This window comes from Mus musculus, chromosome 7 (assembly GCF_000001635.26).
Source record: "Mus musculus strain C57BL/6J chromosome 7, GRCm38.p6 C57BL/6J".
Taxonomy (NCBI): domain Eukaryota; kingdom Metazoa; phylum Chordata; class Mammalia; order Rodentia; family Muridae; genus Mus; species Mus musculus.
In genome coordinates, this window is record NC_000073.6 from 142140726 (window position 1) to 142164695 (window position 23970).

At 46.3% G+C, this 23970-nt stretch overlaps 2 protein-coding genes and 1 non-coding gene across 3 annotated transcripts; 1 reads left to right on the forward strand and 2 right to left on the reverse strand.

Moving 5' to 3' along the window:
* Positions 1–2614: 2614 nt before the first annotated feature.
* Positions 2615–3882, reverse strand: Gm45337 (predicted gene 45337). Its single transcript, NM_001378699.1, has one exon. The coding sequence runs from the start codon at positions 3818–3820 to the stop codon at positions 3029–3031; it is 792 nt and encodes a 263-aa protein (NP_001365628.1). The 5' UTR covers positions 3821–3882; the 3' UTR covers positions 2615–3028.
* A 9256-nt stretch (positions 3883–13138) lies between these two features.
* Gm25370 lies at positions 13139–13232 on the forward strand. The gene has a single exon (XR_003947161.1). It is a non-coding gene; the product is annotated as a small nucleolar RNA SNORA55 (small nucleolar RNA).
* Positions 13233–15710: 2478 nt separating this feature from the next.
* On the reverse strand, positions 15711–16447 carry Gm29735 (predicted gene, 29735). The gene has a single exon (XM_030243136.1). It carries the CDS (start codon positions 16386–16388, stop codon positions 15729–15731), a length of 660 nt encoding a protein of 219 aa, XP_030098996.1. The 5' UTR covers positions 16389–16447; the 3' UTR covers positions 15711–15728.
* Between the last annotated feature and the right edge of the window lie 7523 nt (positions 16448–23970).

A 23970-nucleotide genomic window follows, 5' to 3' on the forward strand; every position in this document is an offset into this window, starting at 1 on the left:
TTATTTATTTTTATTTTGAGTCAGGTTTCTCTGTAGCCCTGACTGTCTTGGAATGCCATCTATAGTTGGCTTTGAATTTACTGAGGTTTATCTGCCTCTCCCTCCCAAGTGCTGGGATTAAAGGCATGCACTGCTGCTGTGGATAGCCCTGGGGCTAATTATATTTCTTCTCCCGGGAGGGCTTGTAAACTGGGAATGAGTCAGCACTCATGTGATTTCCTGTAAACCTTCTTCCCACCTTAATTTGTAAAATAAAGGAGAGCTGATGATTGGGCAGATAAAAGGGAAGGTGGAGCAGAAGGTTGGAGAGAGAAGGAGAAAATGGAAGAGGGAGAGGACACAGAAGGAGGAAGAAGAAAAGTGCAACAGGAGCACATGGCCTGGGGAAACTGCAAGTTCTAAGGGGTCTCTTATATGGACAAGATGGCAGTGTAGTGGTAGATCTGCCCACTCTAGGCGCATAGCATGTATTATGTTGATTGTGTTGTGTTTTCATTGTGGGTAGGGGGGCATATTTGAGTTGGAGATTTACAGCAACACACTGCGTTTATTTTTTATAAAGTCTCTTTTTCCTAGACTGCCCCTGTCACACTTCTGATGACGTGCTCTTATATTTTCATGCCTTTTTATTTATTTATTTATTTATGACCCAATGAGTTTAGTTAGAGTTGCTTATTGGAGCCTGGGTGAGTGGATATTTATAGGAACATGAATACCTTATCAGTAGCTGCACAATTGAAGAAAATGTCTCTCTGTCTCCAAGCAACCATTAACTGCCTATATGTCCCCAAGGAGAGTGGGGTCTTGTGAGTCACTATCCCCATGACTGAGAAGTGATAGACCCAATTATGTGCAGGTCTCATATAGTTAATCAGAGCTGCTGATTGGCCATATCATGCACGGAGGCAGGTATCCCACACACTCCCCCCTTCCTCCTGATTGTACATTCTTTCTCCCCACCACTCCCCAGTGTTTCCTGAGCCTTTGAGATATCTAAATGTCCCAATTTGGGGTTGAGCTCTCGACAGTCACTGATTCCCCAAAACTTTGACCAAAGTCTCTGTAAAAAGAAGATTCTCTGATCAAGCTGACAGCAATGCTAATATATGGGCATAAACATATTCGGAAGGCAGTTTGATGGTCACATGTTTAAATGACAAAATAATAGCGGCAGCTTCCCCACTAAGCTCTATGATCTCCCCAACTGTGAGCTTTTGACAATTTTTGCAGTACCAGATGTGAATATCTTCCTGACTAGGGGACCTTAAATCCAATCAGAAAGCTGTTGGGTGCCTCCAAAGAGTCATGTCAGTACTGCACCAGTAGATATATCATTGCTGGCAGGTTGGTATTATTGTACACAAGGCTTAATGCAGAGTAAGATCATTGGTGAAAATTCTCTCCTAGCAACCTGCATAACACCATCTAGTACCATTAGGGCTAGCCCACAAAGAGGAAACTTCCAGCTGAGTCCTAGTTTGATTTCTCCATGTTCTGCCACCAAAGTATGTGTCAACACTTCTTGGTCAAGCTAGCCTGCCTCCAGTGTTTTGTGCTAGTAACGTGGAACGGACCAATACAAGACCTAAAATGTAGGCAACCTTCATGGCAGCATCCAGATTAGGGTTTGATCATTTGGAAGAGGTGAGGTGGTTTGGTGGACATCTTAGATTTTATTTACACATAAGAGTCACTGCTGTTTGTCCTGATGATCTGTTTAACTCACCTAGAGCTTTATGGGTTCCTGGACCTTGGCAATCCCAGGTGCCTGTCAGTCCCAGGAAGCAAATCTGTATTGTAGTGGTGTGTGAAGGAATCCTGTGGACTCTTTCTTGCAGCACAGAGACTATATAATAATGCAAAGACTCTGACTTCACCTTGCTATCTCCTGTTGTATAGTTGGGGAAACAGGCCGGTGAAAAAACAAAGAGGTCTCAGGTCCATCTACTAAATCAAGGCAACCGGGGCTTAAATCTCAGGGTCCTGAGTCAAGGCCAACAGTCTCATTCCAGCTCCACCTTCCAAATGTCAATTACCCACTGGGACCATATGAGGGGATTTGTATGTCTTTGGGCTGAGGACGGAGGTGTGTGGTATATGCTGTGCACCTGTTGCTTGGGTTTAGATTTCCTGGAGTGAATCAAACACTGAAATGTGCTGTGATGCAAAGAAAGGAGGCTGAGAAAGAATCACACTGTCACAGTCAGCCTTCATTGTCACTCTGACACAGCCTAGAAGTCACCTGAGAAGGGAGTCTCAGCTAAAGGATTGCCCATCCAAAAATGGCCTGTGAACATGTCTGTGGGGGATTGTATGATTATTAATGTTGTAGGAGGGTCCAGCCCATTATGGGCAGCACTATTCCCTAGGCTAGTTGTCCTGGGTCCATATAGGAAAGCTGGTGAACATGATCCTGTGAGGAAACCAGCAAGCAGCATTCCTCCATGAATTCTGCTTCAAATCTCCTGCTTGAGTTCCTACACTTCCTTAAATGATGACCTGTGCCCTGGAAGTGTAAGCCAAATAGACCCTCTTTTAAGTTCTTCTAGGTCAGAGTGTTTTATTGCAGTAGCAGAAAAGAAACTAGAACACACACCATGGACAGAACTGTCTGTAGTGAACAAAGAACCTTTTATTAAATTGGGATTTAATACAATTTTAACAAGCAAAGATGGGAACCTCTCCCACTGTCACAGGAAGGAAGCCCTGTTGGGCAGAGCTTACAGTCAGAGAAGCAGGAAAAGCAAGTCTGGGACATTCTTAACAAAGCACAGAAATGTGTTTTTTGTCCATTAGAAGAGTTGAAGAGGTAGACCAGAGCAGAAGTAGAGACTAGCATAGAGTAGGGGCATGCCTGAGGGTTGGAATGTATACTTCCTCCAGGAGAATGAAACAGATATGTGGGTTGTGGTGCTGCAGAGAAAAATGCCAGAGGACCACAGGATCAGGAAGTGGCCAGGGAAAAATGAAACGAGAAGCCTCCATAGTTGTGGTTGAGGGAAACCATGTGAAGCCTGTGGCCAGTCCATCAAATCTTGCACTGACAACACACAGGGGCACAGCAGCTGGACTGGCAGCAGCAGGGCTTGCAGCAGCTGGACTGGCAGCAACAGGGCTTGCAGCAGCAGGATTCACAGCAGCAGGGCTTGCAGCAGCTGGACTGGCAGCAGCAGGGCTTGCAGCAGCTGGACTGGCAGCAGCAGGGCTTGCAGCAGCAGGATTCACAGCAGCAGGGCTTGCAGCAGCAAGATTGGCAGCAGCAGGGCTTGCAGCAGCTGGACTGGCAGCAGCAGGGCTTGCAGCAACTAGATTGGCAGCAGCTGGATTGGCAGCAGCAAGGCTTGCAGCAGCTGGACTGGCAGCAGCAGGGCTTACAGCAGCTGGACTGGCAGCAGCAGGGCTTGCAGCAGCTGGACTGACAGCAGCAGGACTTACAGCCCCCACAGGAGCCACAACCCCCCTTGCAGCCCCCACAGGAACTACAGCCTCCCTTGCAGCCCCCACAGGAGCTACAGCCCCCACAGGAGCCACATCCTCCTTTACAGCCTCCACAGGAGCCACAGCCTCCCTTGCAGCCCCCACAGGAGCCACAGCCTCCCTTGCAGCCCCCACAGGAGCTACAGCCTCCACAGGAGCCACATCCTCCTTTACAGCCTCCACAGGAGCCACAGCCTCCCTTGCAACCCCCACAGCTGGAGCAGGAACAGGCTGGCACACAGCAGCACACAGGCTTGCAGCAGCACACAGGCTTGCAGCAGCAGCTGGAGCCACAGCCCCCACAGCTGGAGCCACAGCCTCCTGAGCAGCCACAGCAGGTCATGGTTCTGGTGTTTGGTTGAGGATGGAGTAGGTCAGAGGAGCAGGTGGAAAGGGAAGATGTGTAGGTTGGAGGCTCCTGAGCCTGGACCTTTATATCCCTGGTCAGGTCAGGTGTGAGGCTGCACATGGTCACTTCCCTGTTGTTGTTTGTGTCCTTCCCTGGCTGTGGCTTTGTTTTCTCTTTCCTCCCTGCTGCTTATTCCTTACCTCCTGTGGATTGTCTTGTGTTGACTGAGTCTCAGGTGCAGGTCTGTCACATGTACCACCAGTGACCTATATGCTCCTTAGGTACTTCTTTGCAGCTTCTGCAGGGACATTTCGGAGAGGATGTCATTGGTGTGAACTTGGCCCTTGTCCTTGCCTGGGTGTAGCTTAGTCTGTGAAGATCCTTCCTGTCTGTGGATGTTGAACAACCCCAGAGCCCGGCTCCATGAAGACCTAAGTCCAACTTGGAAGGCAGAGGATGGCAAGTAGTCCTGCCTTGATCAGGGAGGACAGAGAGCTTCTGACAGGTCCTCCCACACAATAGGTCCTCCCAGTATCCTAGGCACACCCCTTTGGTGCTGCAGAGCTCATAGCCATGTCCAGAGGCAGGCTGAGGTGTGTCTCAGGTCAGCTCAGCATGGTAGGAGGGATGGGTTCAGTGAGAAAACTGTAAGCCGTCTGGTGCATCTCAGAAGAATAACTCCCCAACAGGAATAATTACTCCACACTGGAAGGGACTGGGTGACTCCTCATGCACCCATCCCAGTGAGGCCAGGTAAGTGGACACCATCACCATCATTGTCTTCTATGGTTCTGTTCCATAATCTGAGAAGGGGACTTTGACTGAGGAGTGAGTCTGCAGTCCTGAAGACCAGTGTGTGTTTGTGTGTGTGTGTGTGTGTGTGTGTGAGAGAGAGAGAGAGAGAGAGAGAGAGAGACAGAGAGAGAGAGACAGAGAGAGAGAGAGAGAAAGAAAGAGAGAGAGAGAGAGAGAGAGAGAGAGCGAGAGAGAGAGAGCAGGAAAGGAGTCTGGAAAGGTGATTCTATTAGTCTGGTTAGATATTCCACAAGGAGGCGACAGCAGGCAAAGAACCTGGGGCAGGGAAAGGCTTAGTGTGCGTAGGTTCCACCTTGCCTCAGTTCTCTGCCATCCATCGTCTCAGGCTGTGGGAGAGGAAGAAGGCAATGCTGGAAGCTGCCCCTTGGATGAAACTTCTGGTAGGTTCCAAGCTGGAAGAATGCTTCCTTGCCATCTGGCTTATGACATAACTTCTCTGTAGGAGGAAACTAGGAATAGAGATAGGGAACCACTGTCTCTCAAAAGGGAGAAAGGAAGGAAGGGAGAGGTGACTAGTGTTTGGAATCCCAGCAACTGAGGAGAGCCTGGGCACATGTACCATTTCATAGGCCCCACTTTTTGATCTGACTGAACACTTAAGGGTCTCACCAGAGACTCTCAGTACAGTTCTAGAACTTTCCTTATGAGCTAGTCCCTGGAACAGCTGTGGACCCCAGCAATCTGAGTCTGAGGGCTTTGAGGACATGCTTCATAGTATGCCTAGGGCTGGTGTTTTAGTAGTGTGGAGTAGTGTTTTTACCCGTGTCACAGAAGGTGGAGGGACTCAGTCCAAAGATCTTAGGGCTTAAGCCTTTGTCCTTCTCAAGTTTCTGGTCACCTGGGGTTTTGTGTAGTTCACCACCAGGGGGTGCTAAGTCACATGTTACTCTGAGTAAACCTGCTTAAATTGAATCTGGTCTCATCTTCTGATTAGCCACTTTTTTTTTTTTTTTTTTTTTTTAAATTTATGTCTCTGGGATTTTGGGGGCTAATACTCAATTCAGAAAGGTGTGCCTGTGACATACTTAATAATGAGAATAATAAAAGCAATCATAAAAAATTAGGGTTTGGAAGAGATTGACAATGAAAACATCAGCAAATCTAGAAAACAATATTATTTTCTTGAATGATCTAAAAACCCACCCCATCATAGTTTTTTACCCTGATGTAAGTTTTGACCATGTGATCACAGATTCAAGTGACACAGCTGCAGGAATCTATTCTCTATTGAGAGAATAGAGTGCTTGCTTAAAATTTTATTTTGGCTTTTTGTATTGCTATTTAAAACTCCAGTTTGGGGGTTGGAAAGTTGGTTTAGGGATCAAGAACACTGGCAGCTTTTCCAGAAGCCCTAGATTCAGTTCCCTGCACAAACATGGTGGCTCACAGCAGCCTGAAACTCCAGTTCCAGGGGACCCGATGCTCTCTTCTGGCTTCCTTGGGTATAGGTGTGCATGTGGTGCACAAAAAGACAAATGTGGTTGCATGTGTGTGTGCAAATAAAAAATAAAATGTAAGAAAAATCCTAGTTCTTTTCAGGTCTAGGGAAATCTTAAATGTTTCACATGATCGGTGTAACACTTCAGCTTATCAGCATTTTTACTTGCAGAGTCTAACCTTGTAGTCTCCATTATTACTTAAAAATTATTGCACATGTGCCAAGGCACATACCGGTAGTAAAAGGATAACTTGAAGGAGTTAGTTCTCTCCTTCCACCATGTGGGTCTCAGTGGTCAAACTCAGGTCATTAAACTTGGCAGGGAGTGCCCTCATCCACTAAGATATCTTGCTGGCCTGTGGTATATTATTTTTAAAATGCATTGTCCTGGTTTGGTTTCTGTGATAAAAAATTCTGACCAAAGGCAACTTATGGTAGGGAGGAACAGACCGTGGAGAAATGTAGCCTGCTTGCTCTCCTTGGCTTGCTAAGCTTCCTTCCTTCCTAGATTTCTTTCCAGTTTTCTTCCTACCTTCCTTCCTTCCTTCCTTCCTTCCTTCCTTCCTTCCTTCCTTCCTTCCTTCCTTCCTTCCTTCCTTCCTCCTCCTCCTTCTCTCTCTCTCTCTCTCTCTCTCTCTCTCTCTCTCTCTCTCTCTCTCTCTCTCTCTCTCTCCCCATTGTGTGTCCTGATTGCCAGGGAGTATGTTTTCAGCAATTTAGTTTTTTGAAAGACTTATTTGTATTTTATGTGTATGAATGTTTTGCCTGCATGTAAGTCTGTGTGCCACAAGTGTGCATGGTATGCAGAGACCAGAAGAGGATGGCTCTTCTGCAACTGTAGTTACAGACAGCTGTGGCCACTATGTAGATTCTGGGAATCAAACCTGAGTCCTCATGAAGAGAAGCCAGTTCTCTTAACTGTTGAACCTTCTCTCCAGCCCTTCATCTTGCTTTCTTATAAAAACCAGGATTAGTTGCCCAGGTACACACAGCAGGGTAGGCCCTCCCACATCAAACATTCATCAGGAAAAGTCCTCACAGTCTTGCTTACAGGCATATATATATATATCAATCATGTATGTGAAGTTTCCACAGAAACCAGAAGAGGGACTTGGGGGTTTGGATTCCCTGGAGCTGCAGTTACAGGACACCTGATGTGGGTGCTGGGAACCAGGCTCTGGTGCTCTGCAGAGCAGTACATGCTTTTGACCATGATGTCATCTCTGCCTTAATCCCCATTTCATCTCTGTGTTCTCTAGTATGATCTAGTATGATCTAGTCTTCCCTGAGCTCTCAGGACTGTGTTTCTCTCTTCCCTATGTGTGGGATTCCTTTATGTCTCTCCTAGAAAGCTGGCTATGGGCATACTTTTTTTTTAAAGTTTATGCATATCTTAGAAGATCGCTATTTCTCTGTAAGTTCTGCAGAATAGCTTTGCTGGGTATAGTAGTCCTTATTGGCAGTTATTATCTTTCTGAGTTTGAAATACATTATTTCATGCCAGAATGGCTATTAGAGTTTCTGCCAATAAATCTGTTATTACTCAGGGGTTTGCCTTTGTAAGCACAATACTTTCAATACTTTTCAATACTTTCTTTTGTTCTGTGCACTTGACAGCTTAACTCTATCATAGGAAAGAAATCCCTTTTTTGGCCATGTCTATTGAGATTCTAAATGCTTTCAATACTGGTCTATTCATATACTGCCCAGGTCTTGGAACATTTCACACTGTCAAATGACTGATTTGCCTTCATCTCATTCCTGCAGGCCTTTGTCTAGACCCACTAGTCTTAAGTTTGGCTTTTTGATCCATATCTCATAGGTCCTGCAAGTCTTTATTACAACTTCTCATTTATTTTTATTAAATTTTATTTTACTTTTATTTATTTGTGACTATGTGTGTACACACACATGCATGCTTGTGCACATGGGTGCTATGGAATTTACATGGAGATAAGAGGACAAGTTGTGGGAGTCAAATTCAGATCTTTAGGTTTTGTGGCAATCACCTATACCTACTGAGCCTTCTTGCTGACCTTGCATTTTTCTTTCTTGCTCTATGCTTTTAATAACCATTGACCTAATCTTTGAGTCTCTATAGTCTTCTTCATGTTGTCTACTAATTGAGATTTCAGCTGACATTTCTTCTGGTTTATTCATCTTTCATTTCTAATCTTTCTGTTTTCTTCTTCATCTTCTTCTCCTCCTTCTTCTTCTTCTTCTTCTTCTTCTTCTTCTTCTTCTTCTTCTTCTTCTTCTTCTTCTTCTTCTTCTTCTTCTTCTTCTTCGAACTTCTCTCTGCTGAATTCTTTATTCATATCATATATTGTCTTCCTGAATTTGTTCAACTGCTTATTTGTATATTCTTTGAGGATCATCCATCAGTTTAAAAAAAATCAGTCTTTAACAAAATAATTTTTTAAAAAAATCTTTGCCTGGTGTCTTAGTTAGGGTTACTATTGCTGTGTTGAAACACCATGACCAAAAACAAGATGCAGAGGGAAGGGTTTGTCTGGCTTAGACTCACATCATAGTCTATAACTGAAGGAACTCTGGTCAGGAATTCAAACAGGGTAGTAACCTGGATGAAGGCCCTGGATGGGTGCTGATTACTGGCTTGCTCAGAATGCTTTCTTTTAGAACCTAGAGCTACCAACCAAGGACCACCAGCGCAATAGATCCTTTCTCTCCCAACTTGTTTTTAGTCATTGTGTTGGTTGGAATAAGACTGGCTTCTAGAGAGTTATATGTTTAAATACTTAGTTGTCATGGAATGACAGTACTTGGGAGGGATTAGGAGGTGTGGTCTTGTTGGAGTAGGTGTAGTCTTGCTGGAGGAAGTGTGTCACTGGGGTTGGTTGGGGTTTCAAGTTTCAAAAGCCAGGCCCAGTGGTTTCCCCTTACTGTCTGCAGATCCAGATGTAGAACCTGTGTCTCCAGCACCATGTGGCTGTATGCCACCATACTCCCCAGCATAATGACAGTGGATTAAACCTCTTAAACTGTAAGCGAACCTCAATTAAATGCTTTCCTTTATAAGAGTTGCTGTAGTCATGGTGTCTCTTACAGCAATAGAACACTGACCAGAGCCGGGTGTGGTGGCGCACGCCTTTAATCCCAGCACTTGGGAGGCAGAGGCAGGCGGATTTCTGAGTTCGAGGCCAGCCTGGTCTACAAAGTGAGTTCCAGGACAGCCAGGGCTATACAGAGAAACCCTGTCTTGGAAAACAAAACAAAACAAAACAAAACAAAACAAAACACAAACACAAACACAAACACAAACACAAACAAACAAAAAAGAACACTGACCAGAACAGAAGTAGTGTGCTGGTTAGTTTTATGCCAACATGACACAAGCTAATGACATCTGAGAGAAGGGAACATCAATTAAGAAAATACCTCTACTTGATGAGGTTATAGGCAAACCTGTAGGGCATTTTTAAAATTAGTGATTAACAAAGGAGGGCCCAATCTTTTTTGTGTGGTGCCATCCCTGGGCTGGTGGTTCTGGGTTCTATAAGAAAGCAGAATGAGGTATAATAGACCCTAGACCTTAGTAGGACCCCAGGCCTTAGCATAACTGACTCCTTAGTTAAAGTATTATTCAGGCTCTAAAACTGAGCATGAAGACAGCACCACCTGCCAAAAGGAAAACAAAGACTTATCCATCTAGGTCCATAGTTCTGGGAAAGTCTCTAATCAAGTACGAATCTTCCTTTTTGGCTTGTGTAGTTTTGGTTCTGGCTGTTTTTAAATGAACTATGTCAACCCAGAAAAAAATAGTTTTTGTGCTTAAAAGCTCACCCCAAGAAAGGTTTGGGGCTACACTGGGATCCTGAACACTCACTGTAGTTGCTGACTGACAATAAAGACTTCCTCATGGCTTAAACCCATGTATGACCAGTCTTCTCTGGTGGATACCCACAACAGAGCAAGCCAGGAGGAGCAAGCTAGTAAGCAGCACCCCTCTATGGCCTCCACATCAGCTACTACCTTCAGGTTCTTGCCCTAACTGAGTTCCTGTCCTGATGCTGAAAGGTGATATGGAAGTGTAAGCCAAATAATGTCCCCACCCCTACCCCTACCCCCAGTTGCTCTGGTCATGGCATTTCATCCCAGCAGTGGTAACCTAACTAGGACTGAAGTTGGTACAAAGATAGTGGGGTATTGACATAAACTAGCCAGTACATTGACCAACACAGTGACACCCACAAATGACCACAGTGACCACTATGACTGATGAGCAAAGTGAACTCTACAACTGACCACAGCGATGACCACTATGACTGACCATCACAATGACTACCACAACTGGCCCAGAGGGACCACTAGGGCTGATCTTCATACTGAACACTACAACTGATGACCAGAGTGGGCACTCTAGCTGACCTTCACAGTAAACACCACAACTAACCACAATAGTGACCACTATGGCTGAACATCACTGTGAGCATTACAACTGACCACCACAGTGACCACTACGATTGACCATCATGTTGACCCCTGCACTACAATAGTAGTTCACTGTAGCTAACCATTGTACTAAAGACTACAATTAACAACCACTGCAACTACTATTACTGATAATCACAATGAACACTATACTTGACCACTATGACTGACCATCACAGTGATTGATTCCTACATAGACCATTATGACTATCACATGACCTACTACTAACTACCATTCTGGCTATCACATTGACCACTATGCTGACCAGCACAGTGAACATTACAACTTACTTCAATAGTGAGTGCTACAGCTGACCATTACAAGTGACCGCAATAGTGATAGTGACCACCCCAGCTGACTACTCAGCTGACCACTACAGGGACCATCACAGTGAACACTACAGCAGCCCATCAGAGCTGACCATAACAGTGACCAGATGACTATCACAACAAATACCACACCTGACCTCTACAGATGACCACCTGCCTTCCAAGCCACACCCCGATTGCCCTCTCCCATGGCCCCATGTTTTCCAGGAAAGACTGGTCTATCCTCACACATTGTTAGGGGACCAAGGCTCATGAGACACATGGCACTGCCCAAGCATCTCAGCTAGCATGATGTGGAACTCACAGCCACACAGCTGCCCCTGGTATTCAGGTAACCAGGTGCCCGCCTGACCTTCCTGCCCTGGGCAAACTCTATGCTCTGAAAATCCTCACCCTTTCTCTTTCCCACCAATGCATCCCCTGGCTGGCTGCTCTGAGCTCTTCCAGCTGCCTGTAATGGGTCTCTGTATTCAAACCACACAGCCTGCTGATTCCCAGAGGCCCTAGCCTGGCAGCTGTGTGTGGGTGTGAGCAGTGTCCCTAACAAGTCAGGGCCCTTGCATTTGCCGTTCCTTTTGCCAGGAAAGACCTAGCCTCAGTTTCCCTAATAACCTCTTGAAGCAGCTAACTCACTAGAGGATCTGCCGGAGGCAGTCTGGTAATAAGGAAATTACCACACAGATGAGACCTGCCTGCTCTGACATGCTGAGAAAACTATCAGTTGTGGGGCGAGGCCATCTGAGGAGAGGACATCTGACCTGGCAGGAAGAGTTCTAATGGAACAGCGAGTGCAGAATCCCTGAGGCAGATCCTTTGCCAGCACACATGGAGGACTGCAAGCATCCAGCTCTGAGCCAAAGAAGGGGAGGAGATGGTTTAGGAGATGGGCTGAAGCTCCTGCAGGCAGTGCAGAGATTCCAGGTTGTGCCCAGTGTAGGGAAGGACATGGGTGAAGTGGAAGCTGGCATATGCTAATCTGATTTTCAGTGCCGAACATTGCTGAATAATGGATGGGGACTAATCAATAATGACTAATTGATCCCTCATCAATCAGTCCTTAAGAAAATGCCCTACAGCTGGATCTTATGGAAGCATTTTCTCAATTAAGGTTGCCTCCTTTAAATGGCTAGCTTATGTCAAGTTGACATAAAACTAGCCAGGACACCAGGCACTCTGTCTACTTTGGTATCATTGGGTCCATTTTCTAAAGGATTCTAAACTCTGAGAAGACTCATGTGGCCTTGTGTTTTGCATTGTTTGTGTTTCTGTGTTGAGATTTGTGCATCTGTTGGGATGGATACCTCTTCCACTTAATTTTTTTAAATTGAATTGTTTGTTTTAATGTGGATGGGTGATTGTCATGCAGGTCTGTGCACCGTGTGTATGTCTGGTACCTGAAGAGGACAGAAGAGACCTTTGAATCCCCTGGGAGTGGAGTGGACCCCATGTGGGTGCTGTGAATTGAACCCAAGTCTTCTGGAAGAGCAGTTGTTGCTCTTAACCACCAAGCCATCTCTCCATCCCTCTTCCACTTTTAACTAAGAGTGCTCTTAGTCAGCAGCGTTCTCTTGAGGGCAGAGCAAGCCTCCTCTAGCTGTGTATGGGGTCATATCTATGTTCTTTCTAAATTTCACATGTCCTCTCATGTATCTGCTTCAGCAAAACCTCTTCTCACTTGTGCCTGCTTCAGCAAAACATCCTTTCACCTGTGTTTGCTTTAATAAAGCGTTTTTTTTCACCTGTCTGCCCCAGCAAATGCATCATATGACATAACTGAGTCCCCAAAGAAACCAGAAATTTCTACTTCAAAGCAGAATCAGGTTTTTATTAAAAATAGAAAGACAGCTGTACTGACTGGTTTTGTGTGTCAACTTGACACAAGTTGGAGTTATCACAGAGATAGGCGCCTCCCTTGAGAAAATGCCTCTATGAGATCCACCTGTAAGACATTTTTTCAGTTAGTGATCAAGGCGGAAGGGCCCACTGTGGGTGGTGCCATCTCTGGGCTGGTAGTCCTGGGTTCTATAAGAAAGCAAGCTAAGCAAGCCAGGGGAAACAAGCTAGTAAGTAACATCCCTCCATGGCCTCTGCATCAGTGCCTGCCTCCAAGTTCCTACCCTGTGTGAGTTCCTGTCCTGACTTCCTTTGGTGATGACCAGCAATGTGGAAGTGTAAGCTGAATAAACTCTTTCCTCCCCAACTTGCTTCTTGGTTAAGCTGTTTTGTGCAGGAATAGAAAGTCTGACTAAGACAGTAGGCACGTAGGAAAAGAAAGTGCACCCACCAGACAGTGCTATACTAGAGCAGAGGAAATCCAGACGAGTTGTTTCCATCTGCTCTGGGGCCTGTATCTACAACTCTGCCATACTTCCTGAGAATGGAGACAATTTTGAAGATGCTGAAGCTAGAGGTGGGAACTAAGAGCAGAAGATGTGTCTGGACCAGTAACTCAGATGCTAACTCTACTTCCCATGGGAGTGTAGCAGGCTTCAGAGGTCGAATAACGCAGCTTATCAGTCCAGTGGGTGTCTTAGTCAGGGTTTTTATTCCTGCACAAACATCATGACCAAGAAACAAGTAGGGGAGGAAAGGGTTTATTCGGCTTACACTTCCATACTGCTGTTCACCACCAAGGAAATCAGGACTGGAACTCAAGCAGGTCAGGAAGCAGGAGCTGATGCAGAGGCCATGGAGGGATGTTCCTTACTGGCTTGCTTCCCCTGGCTTGCTCAGCCTGTTCACTTATGGAACCAAGACTACCAGCCCAGAGCTGGTCCCACCCACAAGGGGCCTTTTTCCCCCTTCATCACTAATTGAGAAAATGTCTTACAGTTGTATCTCATGGAGGCATTTCCTCAACTGAAGCTCCTTTCTCTGTGATAACTCCAGCTGTGTCAAGTTGACACAAAACTAGCCAGTACAAGTGGGAAATGCTTTTTCTTGGTGTTCTGGACTCTGCTCCAGAAGACGACCATGTCTGCGTATTATACATGTCTTCATTAAAGATGTATAAGAATAAAAGGAAGAAAGAAAGAAAGAGAGAGAGAGAGAGAGAGAGAGAGAGAGAGGAAGGAAGGAAGGAAGGAAGGAAGGAAGAGGAAGGAAGGAAGAGGAAGGAAGAGGAAGGAAGGAAGGAAGAGAAAGGAAGGAAGGAAGGAAGGAAGGAAGGAAGGAAGGAAGGAAGGAAGGAAGGAAGGAAGGAAGGAAGGAAATGCTTCCATAGGCCGGGGAGATGGCTCAGTGTGCAAAGCACTTGCTGTGCAAGGATGAGAGCCTGAGCCTGAATTCCCAGAGTCCATATAAAGCCAGACTTGGTAGTTGTTGGGGTCCAGGAGTCACTTCACAAACCACATGGACACATCTCAGCCAGACAGGAATAGTTTATTGAGTATACACCACAGGATCAGGTATACTGAGCTGTGTTCCAGATTTGAGAACTGAGCTATGACCCCAAATTAAGGTTCCACAGGGATTTTAAAGCCTGAGTGCTACAAGTATCTGTGTCAAGTTATTCCATTCCACCGAGCAGGCTTTAGGGACACGGGAGATTTCCTTAGGAGCATGTCTTTATTGTACACTTATCCTGCTCCCATTGGTTCGGGCATTCAGCTGTGGCAGGGGACTTGCCTTGTCTAATGTTCATGTCTTAACTTGTCTACCAGAATGGGACTTGTTTAACGTTCATGTTTTAACTTGCCAACCAGGATGTCAGTTACTCATGTACATGTCTCTTCCTGCCAAGTAGGAAGTCAGTTCCCAGGGAGGTCTTGGGAACTTAAACTTTACTCAACCACTACTCAAAAAAGGAAGTCTTAATTCTAAATAGTTTCTTATATCTCTTATGTTGGGGCCCATCCCAGGGACAGCTTATACTGTAAAAGCTTATACACGGGTGCAGGAAGAGCTGCTGGGTGGCTGGCTTGGGTCCAGGCTTATTGTGGGTAAGTATACAAAGCAAATCTACTGACTTCTATCATGATTGGTTTCCAAGGACACAGAACATAACAGAATATGCAATCAACTTGGCATTAGAAAGGTTCCTAGTAACAGCAGAAACAGAGCAAGTTTCCTTATAATGGCAGGCTAGCTAGGTAATAGTTACCTAGGCCTTACCTGCAGTAAGCATCTGTGATGTAAGTTCTTTCTATGACAAGATGTGAGGTGGAAACACGAGAGTCCTCAAAATCTTATGGGCCATCAAGCCTGACATACATAAACACACATGAGACTTTGCATCAAATAAGACAGAAAATAAGGACCAACACCTGAGGCTGTCTTCTGTCCACCACACACCTGCTGCGGCACATATACATGCAGTCACACACAAACAGGCACACATAAAGATTTAAAACACACGTATGCACACACACACACACACACACACACCCCAAGAATGTGAATGTAGGCTTCTCAAAATGGAGTCATGATTTACTAAAAGGTATTTTAAACATAGATTTTAAGCACAAGAGTTAAGATTTGTTTGTTTATTTGTTTGTTTATTTGTGAGTGTGCTTCAATCTGGCAGATAAGCACAGGCTGGGTACAGGGATGACGGGAGGGATGGCAATTGTGGGAGGGTACCAGTGATTAGCCTGGGAATTGAACAAGCTCAGTTAAATCCTATGCCATATGTGGAGATGGAGACAGGCAACTTTTCCAAAGCAAATGAGTCATGGGATTTGAGAATGGGGTGACAGGCAAGAGGAGGGCTTCAGCATCTGGGAAGCCACAGCCATGGCCTGTAGTGTAGTTTTCATTTCTCAGAAGGATGAGTTCAGAACTGGAAGGTGAGGCTTTGGCATGAAGCATTGCGTGCTTGCACACGATCCAGAATGCGCTGGAGTAACCTGGAGTCTGGTCAGCCACTCAGATCTTACACTGGCAGCACACAGGCCCGCAACAACTGGACTCACAGCAGCAGGGTTTGCAACAGCTGGACTGACAGCAGCAGGGCTTGCAGCAGCTGGACTGGCAGCAGCAGGGCTTGCAGCAGCTGGACTGGCAGCAGCAGGGCTTGCAGCAGCTGGACTGGCAGCAGCAGGGCTTGCAGCAGCTGGACTGGCAGCAGCAGGGCTTGCAACAGCAGGATTCGCAGCAGCAGGGCTTGCAGCAGCTGGACTGGCAGCAGCAAGGCTTGCAGCAGCTGGACTGGCAGCAGCAGGGCTTGCAACAGCAGGATTCACAGCAGCAAGGCTTGCAGCAGCTGGACTGACAGCAGCAGGGCTTGCAGCAGCTGGACTGACAGCAGGACTTACAGCCCCCACAGGAGCCACAGCCTCCCTTGCAGCCCCCACAGGAGCCACAGCCCCCCTTGCAGCCCCCACAGGAGCCACAGCCCCCCTTGCAGCCCCCGCAGGAACCACAGCCTCCCTTGCAGCCCCCACAGGAGCCACAGCCTCCTTTGCAGCCCCCACAGCTGGAGCAGGAGCAGACAGGCTTGCAGCAGCACACAGGCTTGCAGCAGCAGCTGGAGCCACAGCCCCCACAGCTGGAGCCACAGCCTCCTGAACAGCCACAGCAGGTCATGGTTCTGGTGTTTGGTTGAGGATGGAGTAGGTCAGAGGAGCAGGTGGAGAGGAAGTGTGCAGATGTGGAGCCTCCTGAGCCTGCTGGGTCTTTATACCCCTGCCCACGTCAGGTGTGAAGCTGGCACATGGTCACTTCCTGGTTCCTGCTCATGCCCTTTCTCTGAAACGAGTTTGTTTGTTTGTTAGTTCCAATCCAGAGTACACTGTCCTAGGTTTCTAAATTTAGCTCCTTCCCATATTATTTTTCCTGTTTTAGGAGAGCAGATTGGTCACATTACTTGTTGTATTTAAAGATTGTCATATTTGATTATATGTCATGATGGGTCAAGGTGTTTCTACCAGAGATTAGAGAAATTCTCTTGTGAAAGTTACCCCATTATTTAATTTTAATGTTTCAACATTATGAATAAAAGCTCAGTGAAATAAAAGTAGAATATTAGACAAAAAATAGTTAACCTAAAATCCACTTTTTTGTTGGTGCTCGCATGTGTGTGTGTGTGTGTGTGTGTGTGCGTGTGCTAGCAACACATACACATGTGTGTGAGGTGTCCACCTGCCATGTGTGCACATATAGAACCTAGAGGTCAACTGTGATCCTCAACTTCTCTCCACCCTTCATTTTTGTAGACAGCATCTCTCCTTAAGCCTGGAGCTCACTGACTGACTGTTTAGCTAGTAAGGATTCCCCTGTTTCTGTACTTCCCCATGTCGGAACTGCACTACCATGTTTTATATAGTGATGGAGAGCTGAACTCAGTTCCTATTGACCCATCTCCCTGTCCCATTTAAGACAAAAAACAAAAACAAAACCAAGAAACTGTGTTGACCTATATTTCCAGGGTCATCTATGTTTCCCGTCCTGGTGCCCACTCTCCTTACAAGTCCAGAAAGGTTAACCTCAGCACTGGCCTGGTGTGAGAACCGTGGATGCCTTATGAGTCCCTGGCATGCTCTGTAGCCTCAGTCTTGGCTGGCAGCTGTCCTCCATGTGCATAGTCCATGCTGTGTATGTCTCCCAGTTGCTCCCAGCTCTCACCAGAGCAGATTAGGGGCAAGTGACTGCTTCTCTCTGGCCCCAGTGGAGCTGCACTTGACCTTTGATAAATACAGTAGAATTCAGAATTTCTTTTAACACAGTTCTCTGAAGTGTGTGTGTATGTGTGTGAGTGTTATGTATGTGAAGGTGTGCATGTGTAGGCATGCATGTGAGTGTGTGTATGTATATGTATATGTGCATCTGCACTTGAATGCATGTGTGTAAGAAGCCAGAGGACAACCTTGGGTGTCATTGCTTAGACTCTTACTTTTTTTTTTTTTTTAACCAAGTGTGAAGGTTAACTTCAGCTGTTAACTTTATCCAACCTAGAATCACTCAGAAAGAGAGTCTCAATAACTATTGTCTACCTTGGACTAGCCTGTGGGCATGTTTATCAGAAATTGTCTTAATTAAGTTAATTGGTTCAGTCCACTGTGGGCAGTACCATTCCCTAAGCAGAGGGCCCTGAATTATAAAAGAATATAGAAACAGGGGTATTGTAGAGATAGCTCAGTGGTTAAGAACCTCTGCTATTCAGTCATGGGAACCAAAATTTGGATCCCAACATTCATGGAGCTGGCCTGTAACTCCAGCTCCAAGGTCTCTGACACCCTTTTCTGGCCTCTGAGTGCTGTATATACAATCACACGGACACATTCACATAGAGACACAAATAAACACAATAAAAAAATTCTTAGAAAGGGCAGAGAAGTTAAACTGAGCACAAGCAAGGAAAAAGGTATGGAGAGGTTAATTTTTCTCTGCTCTTGACTGTGGGTGTGATGTCACTGGCTGTTGCAAGCACTTGTCCCTGTGACTTTCTTATAGTGACAGACTGTCATCTAGAGTTCTGAACTAAAATAAACCCTTTCTCTGCTAAGTCACTTGTTGTCAAGGTATTTTGTCACAATAATGAATATGTAACTAGGATTCAGGTCTTAGGCTAGCCTAGAACTTGCTACACGACAAGTTCATATTTGGCCGAGGTGACTGGGCAATAAGCCCCAGGAATATACCTGCCTCCATCTCTCCTATGCCAGGACCACAAACATGTACCATCATGCCCAGTTTTTTTTTAAACATTTGTTCTGGGGATTAAACTCAGGTTCTCATTTTTGCAACCCAAGCGCTCTATTGGCTGAGCCATCTCCCTAGCCCCTGAAGTTCTACTCTCTTATCATTAATAGCATATAATGGTTTTCCATTCTAATAATCCATTATTGATAACTATGAAGTTTTAGGATCATTGTCAAATTTGAGGACATGCCATTTATGGCTTGCATTATTCAGAAGACAGTCTCTGAAACAAACTCCGGTTCTGTCCTTGTCAACGCTTGTGACTGAAGAGAACTCTGCAGAACACATTGTATCATGACTACCCTGTGGCTGTCCACTTATGTGTCACAACACTGGGCACCTTGCCATCATCAATGGCAGAAATTCCTTTGAAAGACTGGTTCTGGAGGGAGGGTTCAGCTGGTAAAATGCTTATGCACAAACAGAAGGACCAGAGTTGGATCACCAGATCTCACACGTAAAGCTGGGTACCAAGCTCTTTGAGGGCAGAGATGGGAGGACCCCTGCAGCTCACTGGCCCATCAGTTTAGTTGAATTTTTGGACTCCAAGCCACTGAGAGACCCTGTCTCAAAAACAAATTGGATAGTTCCCGAGGAAGCCCTCTGGCCTCTACATGCATGCACACATGTGTCTACCTCACCTGTAGGACTTTAAACTTTACCTGCTGTGTTCCTATTTCCAAAGTTGAAGTTGTCTGCTGTTCCCCATGTTCCTCCTCTCCTATTTCTCCTCCTGGGACTCTAGCTGACAACATGAGCACCACCTGTGCACATCTGCTTTCTCAGGACTTGTCTTGTTCTCCCTGATGCTGAACTGGTCCCTGGGCCCAGGTGTGCTCTGGGTTGACTTTTCAGGGTGAAGTGTTGAAAGGTCCTGATGGAGGTGTGCTGGCCCCGCTTCACCTTGGGCATGGGTGTTAGGGTGGCTGGTAAGATAGAGGATGTGCTTCTTGCATTAGTTACTTTTCTCATTGCTGTGACAGAAGCGGCATGAGGAGGGAGGAGTTTATTTTGGCTCCCCCTTTGAGGATACTGTCCATCATTATGGCAGGGAAGGCCTGGCAGCAGGAACTTGAGGAAGCTGATCACACCCCGTCCAGGAAGTCAGACAAATGCTGTGCTCTGCTGACTTTCCCCCTTCTACCTTCTTTTATTCGGTTTGGGACCCTTAGCTCATGGGACGGTGCCAAGCACATTCAAGGTGGGTGTTCCCTTCTCAGCTAAGCCATTCACAAAATGCCCTCAGAGAGGTGGGCCAAATCTGGTACCAAAAGCTCAGCAACACCACCTAGGCTCCAAGCCGAGAATTTGTGACCCCAGGTATGTCTTTGTCTTCTCTGGACAGGCAGATGCACCCTCCAAACCTATCCTGGATCCAAGAACCTGGTGTGGCAGCTCTTGAGTCTATTACCAGCCATGCCTACGTTTGCAGTGCCTAGAGAAAGAAGCTGTTGGTCCCCAGGCTGCAGAGAAGCTCTGGTGGCCAACATCACTGGTTCTGCCTGCTTCTGGCCTTGTTCTGCTCTCCCCTTTTGGCCCGACCAGCAGGTTGCTTCCCTGAGACGAGGCCATGGGACCTATATCAAAGGCTCACATGGTCACAGACCTTTTTCAGAGCTTTATGGCCAGAGCTAGGCTTGGGTCCCTTTGTCAGTTTACCGGCTCACATGTCTGCTGGGTCATTCTTTGGACGGCACTATCCTGTGGAAGAGGTGGGGTATACTGCCCTCCTCTATACAGTCTCCTGAGTGTCCACAGGTTTCAGCTTGAGACTGCTTCTTATCCATGTGCAAGGGGCAGCCCCAGACAAGGTTCACCTATGAGTTGGAGGTAATGGCTGGGGCAACTACCAAGCTATAATCTTGACTCAGTAGCTTCTACCAGAGATTGGTCTGATAGCCACTGTCTGAATACACCAGATGTGTGTGCATGCGCAGTCACACACACACACACACACACACACACACACACACACACACACACGGCCCTGTCGGGCATGTGGGTGTCCCCACCCCAGCCTGAAAAGTAGTGGTCTCATCTGTTTCCGCCTGGAAATGGTCAGAGAAGGTCTGGCCATTTCCAGGAAGAAGATTCTTTTTGGCTCAATTGAGGAAATCATTACTTTCCTTATGGCTTCTTTACTTCCTTCCTTCCTTCCTTCCTTCCTTCCTTCCTTCCTTTCTTTCTTCCTCTCTTTTTTCTTTTTTTGGTTTTTCGAGACAGGGTTTCTCTGTATAGCTCTGGCTGTCCTGGAACTCACTTTGTAGACCAGGCTGGCCTCGAACTCAGAAATCCTCCTGCCTCTGCCTCCCAAGTGCTGGGATTAAAGGCGTGTGCCACCACCACCTGGCTCTCCTTATGGGTTTCTTGTTGTTGTTAGAGTTGTTTATTATCATGTGTGTTTATGTGTGTATTCTGTGCACATATGGCACAGTGCGTGTGAGGATGTCAGAGGGCAGCTTGCAGGAGTCGGATCTTTCTTTCCACCATGTTGGTCTTGAAGGCCACCAACTCAGGTCGTCAGGCTTGGCAACAGGTACCTTAACCCACTGAGCCATCTCATCAGCCACTTTATGGGTTTTATTAAGACTCTACAGTATAAATTCCTTTAAATTTAAAATAAGCTGTAAATCACTCACTATAATGATTAACATGTCTTGTGGTATTTATGCAAAGCACCACCCAGGGTCAGTGACCTGAGTCATTTTTTCAATGTCGTGTCCATTTCCCCCCCCCCTCCCCGTTCTTTCTAGCCCAGTGTGAATTGACCCTGAAAGCTATAACAAAGTCCAATTGATGGATAGCCCCAGACCCTCCCAACATAGAGCTGGCTGGGACTCTAAAGAAACTCTAGAGGCTGAGGTAGGGAACAACCCCAAGCACCAACACACACACACACACACACACACACACACACACACACACACACACGGCAGTGAGGGGAGAAGGTTTCCCACAGCGTGTCACTAAAAGGGAGTGAAGGCAGAGCTCAAGAGGGAGTAAAGGAAATCTGGCTTGGGATAGGGTGAGTTTCTGGGTGTTTACCAACATACTTGATCTTTCTGTATGTGGGACAACAATCTAAATTCCCCAACAGGGCCTGGGAATGTTCCAGAGCCTCTGGGGCACAATTCTGCAGGGAAAACTTGCAGCCAGTAGGGCTATAGGGCAGTAGGAATGTGGAGGCAGGTAGGCAGGAGGAGCTAAGGGAGACAGAACAGGTATCCATTCCTGCTCCTGTATTCATTCCTGGTTAGACACCTGGTGGCTCAGCCCTTGTGCTGTCAAGGTGCATGGAGGAGGAAGCCACCACACTAGGGAGTGTATTTTTTTGATGGCAAGATGTTGTCATTGTGTCAAGAACCCTCATATACCAGCTACTACTGGCCATTGTGAAGCCATGTGCTTCCTCAGGGGCTCAGTTTCCCTTTCGGTCTCGGGCTCAGGTCTATGAACTGGCTTCTGTGTAGGTTGGAGTGTTGTGTTTGCTCGGCCCTCAGCATTCTGCTTATGGTTCAGAGGAAGGCCCAGGAGAAGCCTGTTTCTCTCTCAGTCTAACAGTCTCCACCCTACATGGGACCCAGGACCACTCCTCTAAGACCCTGGCTATGATTCTGGCCACACCCACTCTCTCCTTGGTGACCTAGATCCTACCTTTAGCCTCCGTTGCCCTGGTTCCTGTGATCCTGTCACAGCAGTGAGATCTATGGGAAAGAGTGAGCCCGTAGTTGTTGAGAATACTGGTCCCTCTACAAACGGACTAGTCTATACTGTCAGTGGGAAAGGTGAGTTCTGTTCACTTCCGGCTGGGGAGTCAAGTCTTATAGGACAGAGTGCCAAATGGGACTGTTTTTCCCTTTAGTATAGGATACCTTCACGGGGATGAGATGGGTTACCTACCCAATCTTGCAGTTCTCCATAGCCACCTGAACAGCCTTTAGATGCATTCCCCACACTTCCCAGATGCTTGCCAGTGAACACTGGGAATCCTGCTACATTCCTCTGAAAGAGAGTGAAGCTCCTCCTAGGCCCACCTTAAGCTGGGCAGACTCTCCAGCCCACCACGTGAGTTCTTATGTGATGTGTATTTTTAGCTCTCTTTGGTAAACACACAAGAGCTGATCACCAGGTCCTAAAGTTATGTTCTGAACTTAATACTTGGAAAGAGCCAAGTTGTCTTTTAAAGTTCCTGCCTGCCTTCTCATTCTTACCAGCCAGGCATAAGGCTATGACTACGCCTTGACAACACTTGACCTCTTTTTTTTATTTTTTCTTTTGGCCAGCAGTCATCTGAGGAGGTGAGAACTAGCTTCTACCTGTAGTTTTGATTTGCATTGTTCTGATGACTGATAGTTCTGGGTATCTGTATGAATTACTTTTCTGTTGCTGTGGTAATGCATCATGACCATGGCAACTTTATAGGAGGAAAGGTTTATTTGGGCTCACAGTTCCAGAGGGATAAGAGTCTATTAAGATGCAGAGACAAGGCAGCAGGCTGGGGCAAAGAGCCGAGTGCTCACATCTTGAGCCACAAGCAGTAAGCAGAGAAGCAAACTAGGATTGACACATTAAAACTTCAAAGCCCAAATATTTAGGAGGCAGACGAGGCAGATCTTGGTGTTTCAGCTAATCAGGTATACAGAGAGAGTCCCAGGACAGCCAGGGTTACACAGAGAAAAAGTAAAACATACTAAAAGAAACAACAACAAGAACAACAACAAAAAAAAAACCCTATCCCCAAACCATCGAACCTAAAAGCACACTTGCCCAGTGACATGCTTTCAATGAGGACTCCTAAGACTCCCAAAACAGTGCCACCAAACACGGACCAAAATTTAAAACATCTGAACCCACAGTGGACAGCTTCCTTCAAACTGCCACAGAACTTCCCCAAATCTCACTCTCCACTTGTTCTCTGATGTGACACAGTTTCATGTTTGCTTCCCTTAGACTCTCAGCAAAGAAGGTGGTCTCTGTCCCACTTTGTGTCCTGGGTCTGACCCTCACTCTGGTACAACATGAGCACACTGACCAACTAGACCCCTTCCTCAACACCGTCCTACACTAAGGACCCCATCCACTGATAGACTCACCTTAAATGGTGAAATCACCATCGCTGGATCCTATTCTATTGCCCTTCACACTTAGGAGCTGTGACTCCTCTGCACATTCACTCAGTCCACGTGCATCACACATTGTAACAACAGGTTTTATGCATGGTGCTAGCTTGGCATCCATCTATAAGGGAAGGGGATCTGGGGAAGATGATCGCTTTAACAATGAGACGACACTCTGAGACTGAGGATGGTGGGGGAGGATTTATTTAATAAATTTTGGATACATTTCAGAACTTCACAGATTATCTTTATGATGGCAAGCCTGGTTAGACATAGTAGGGAATGTGAGAAAGACAGGTTAAAGAATCTGGGGACTAAGTTACAATGTGAGCCTGTCAGGGAAGCATCAG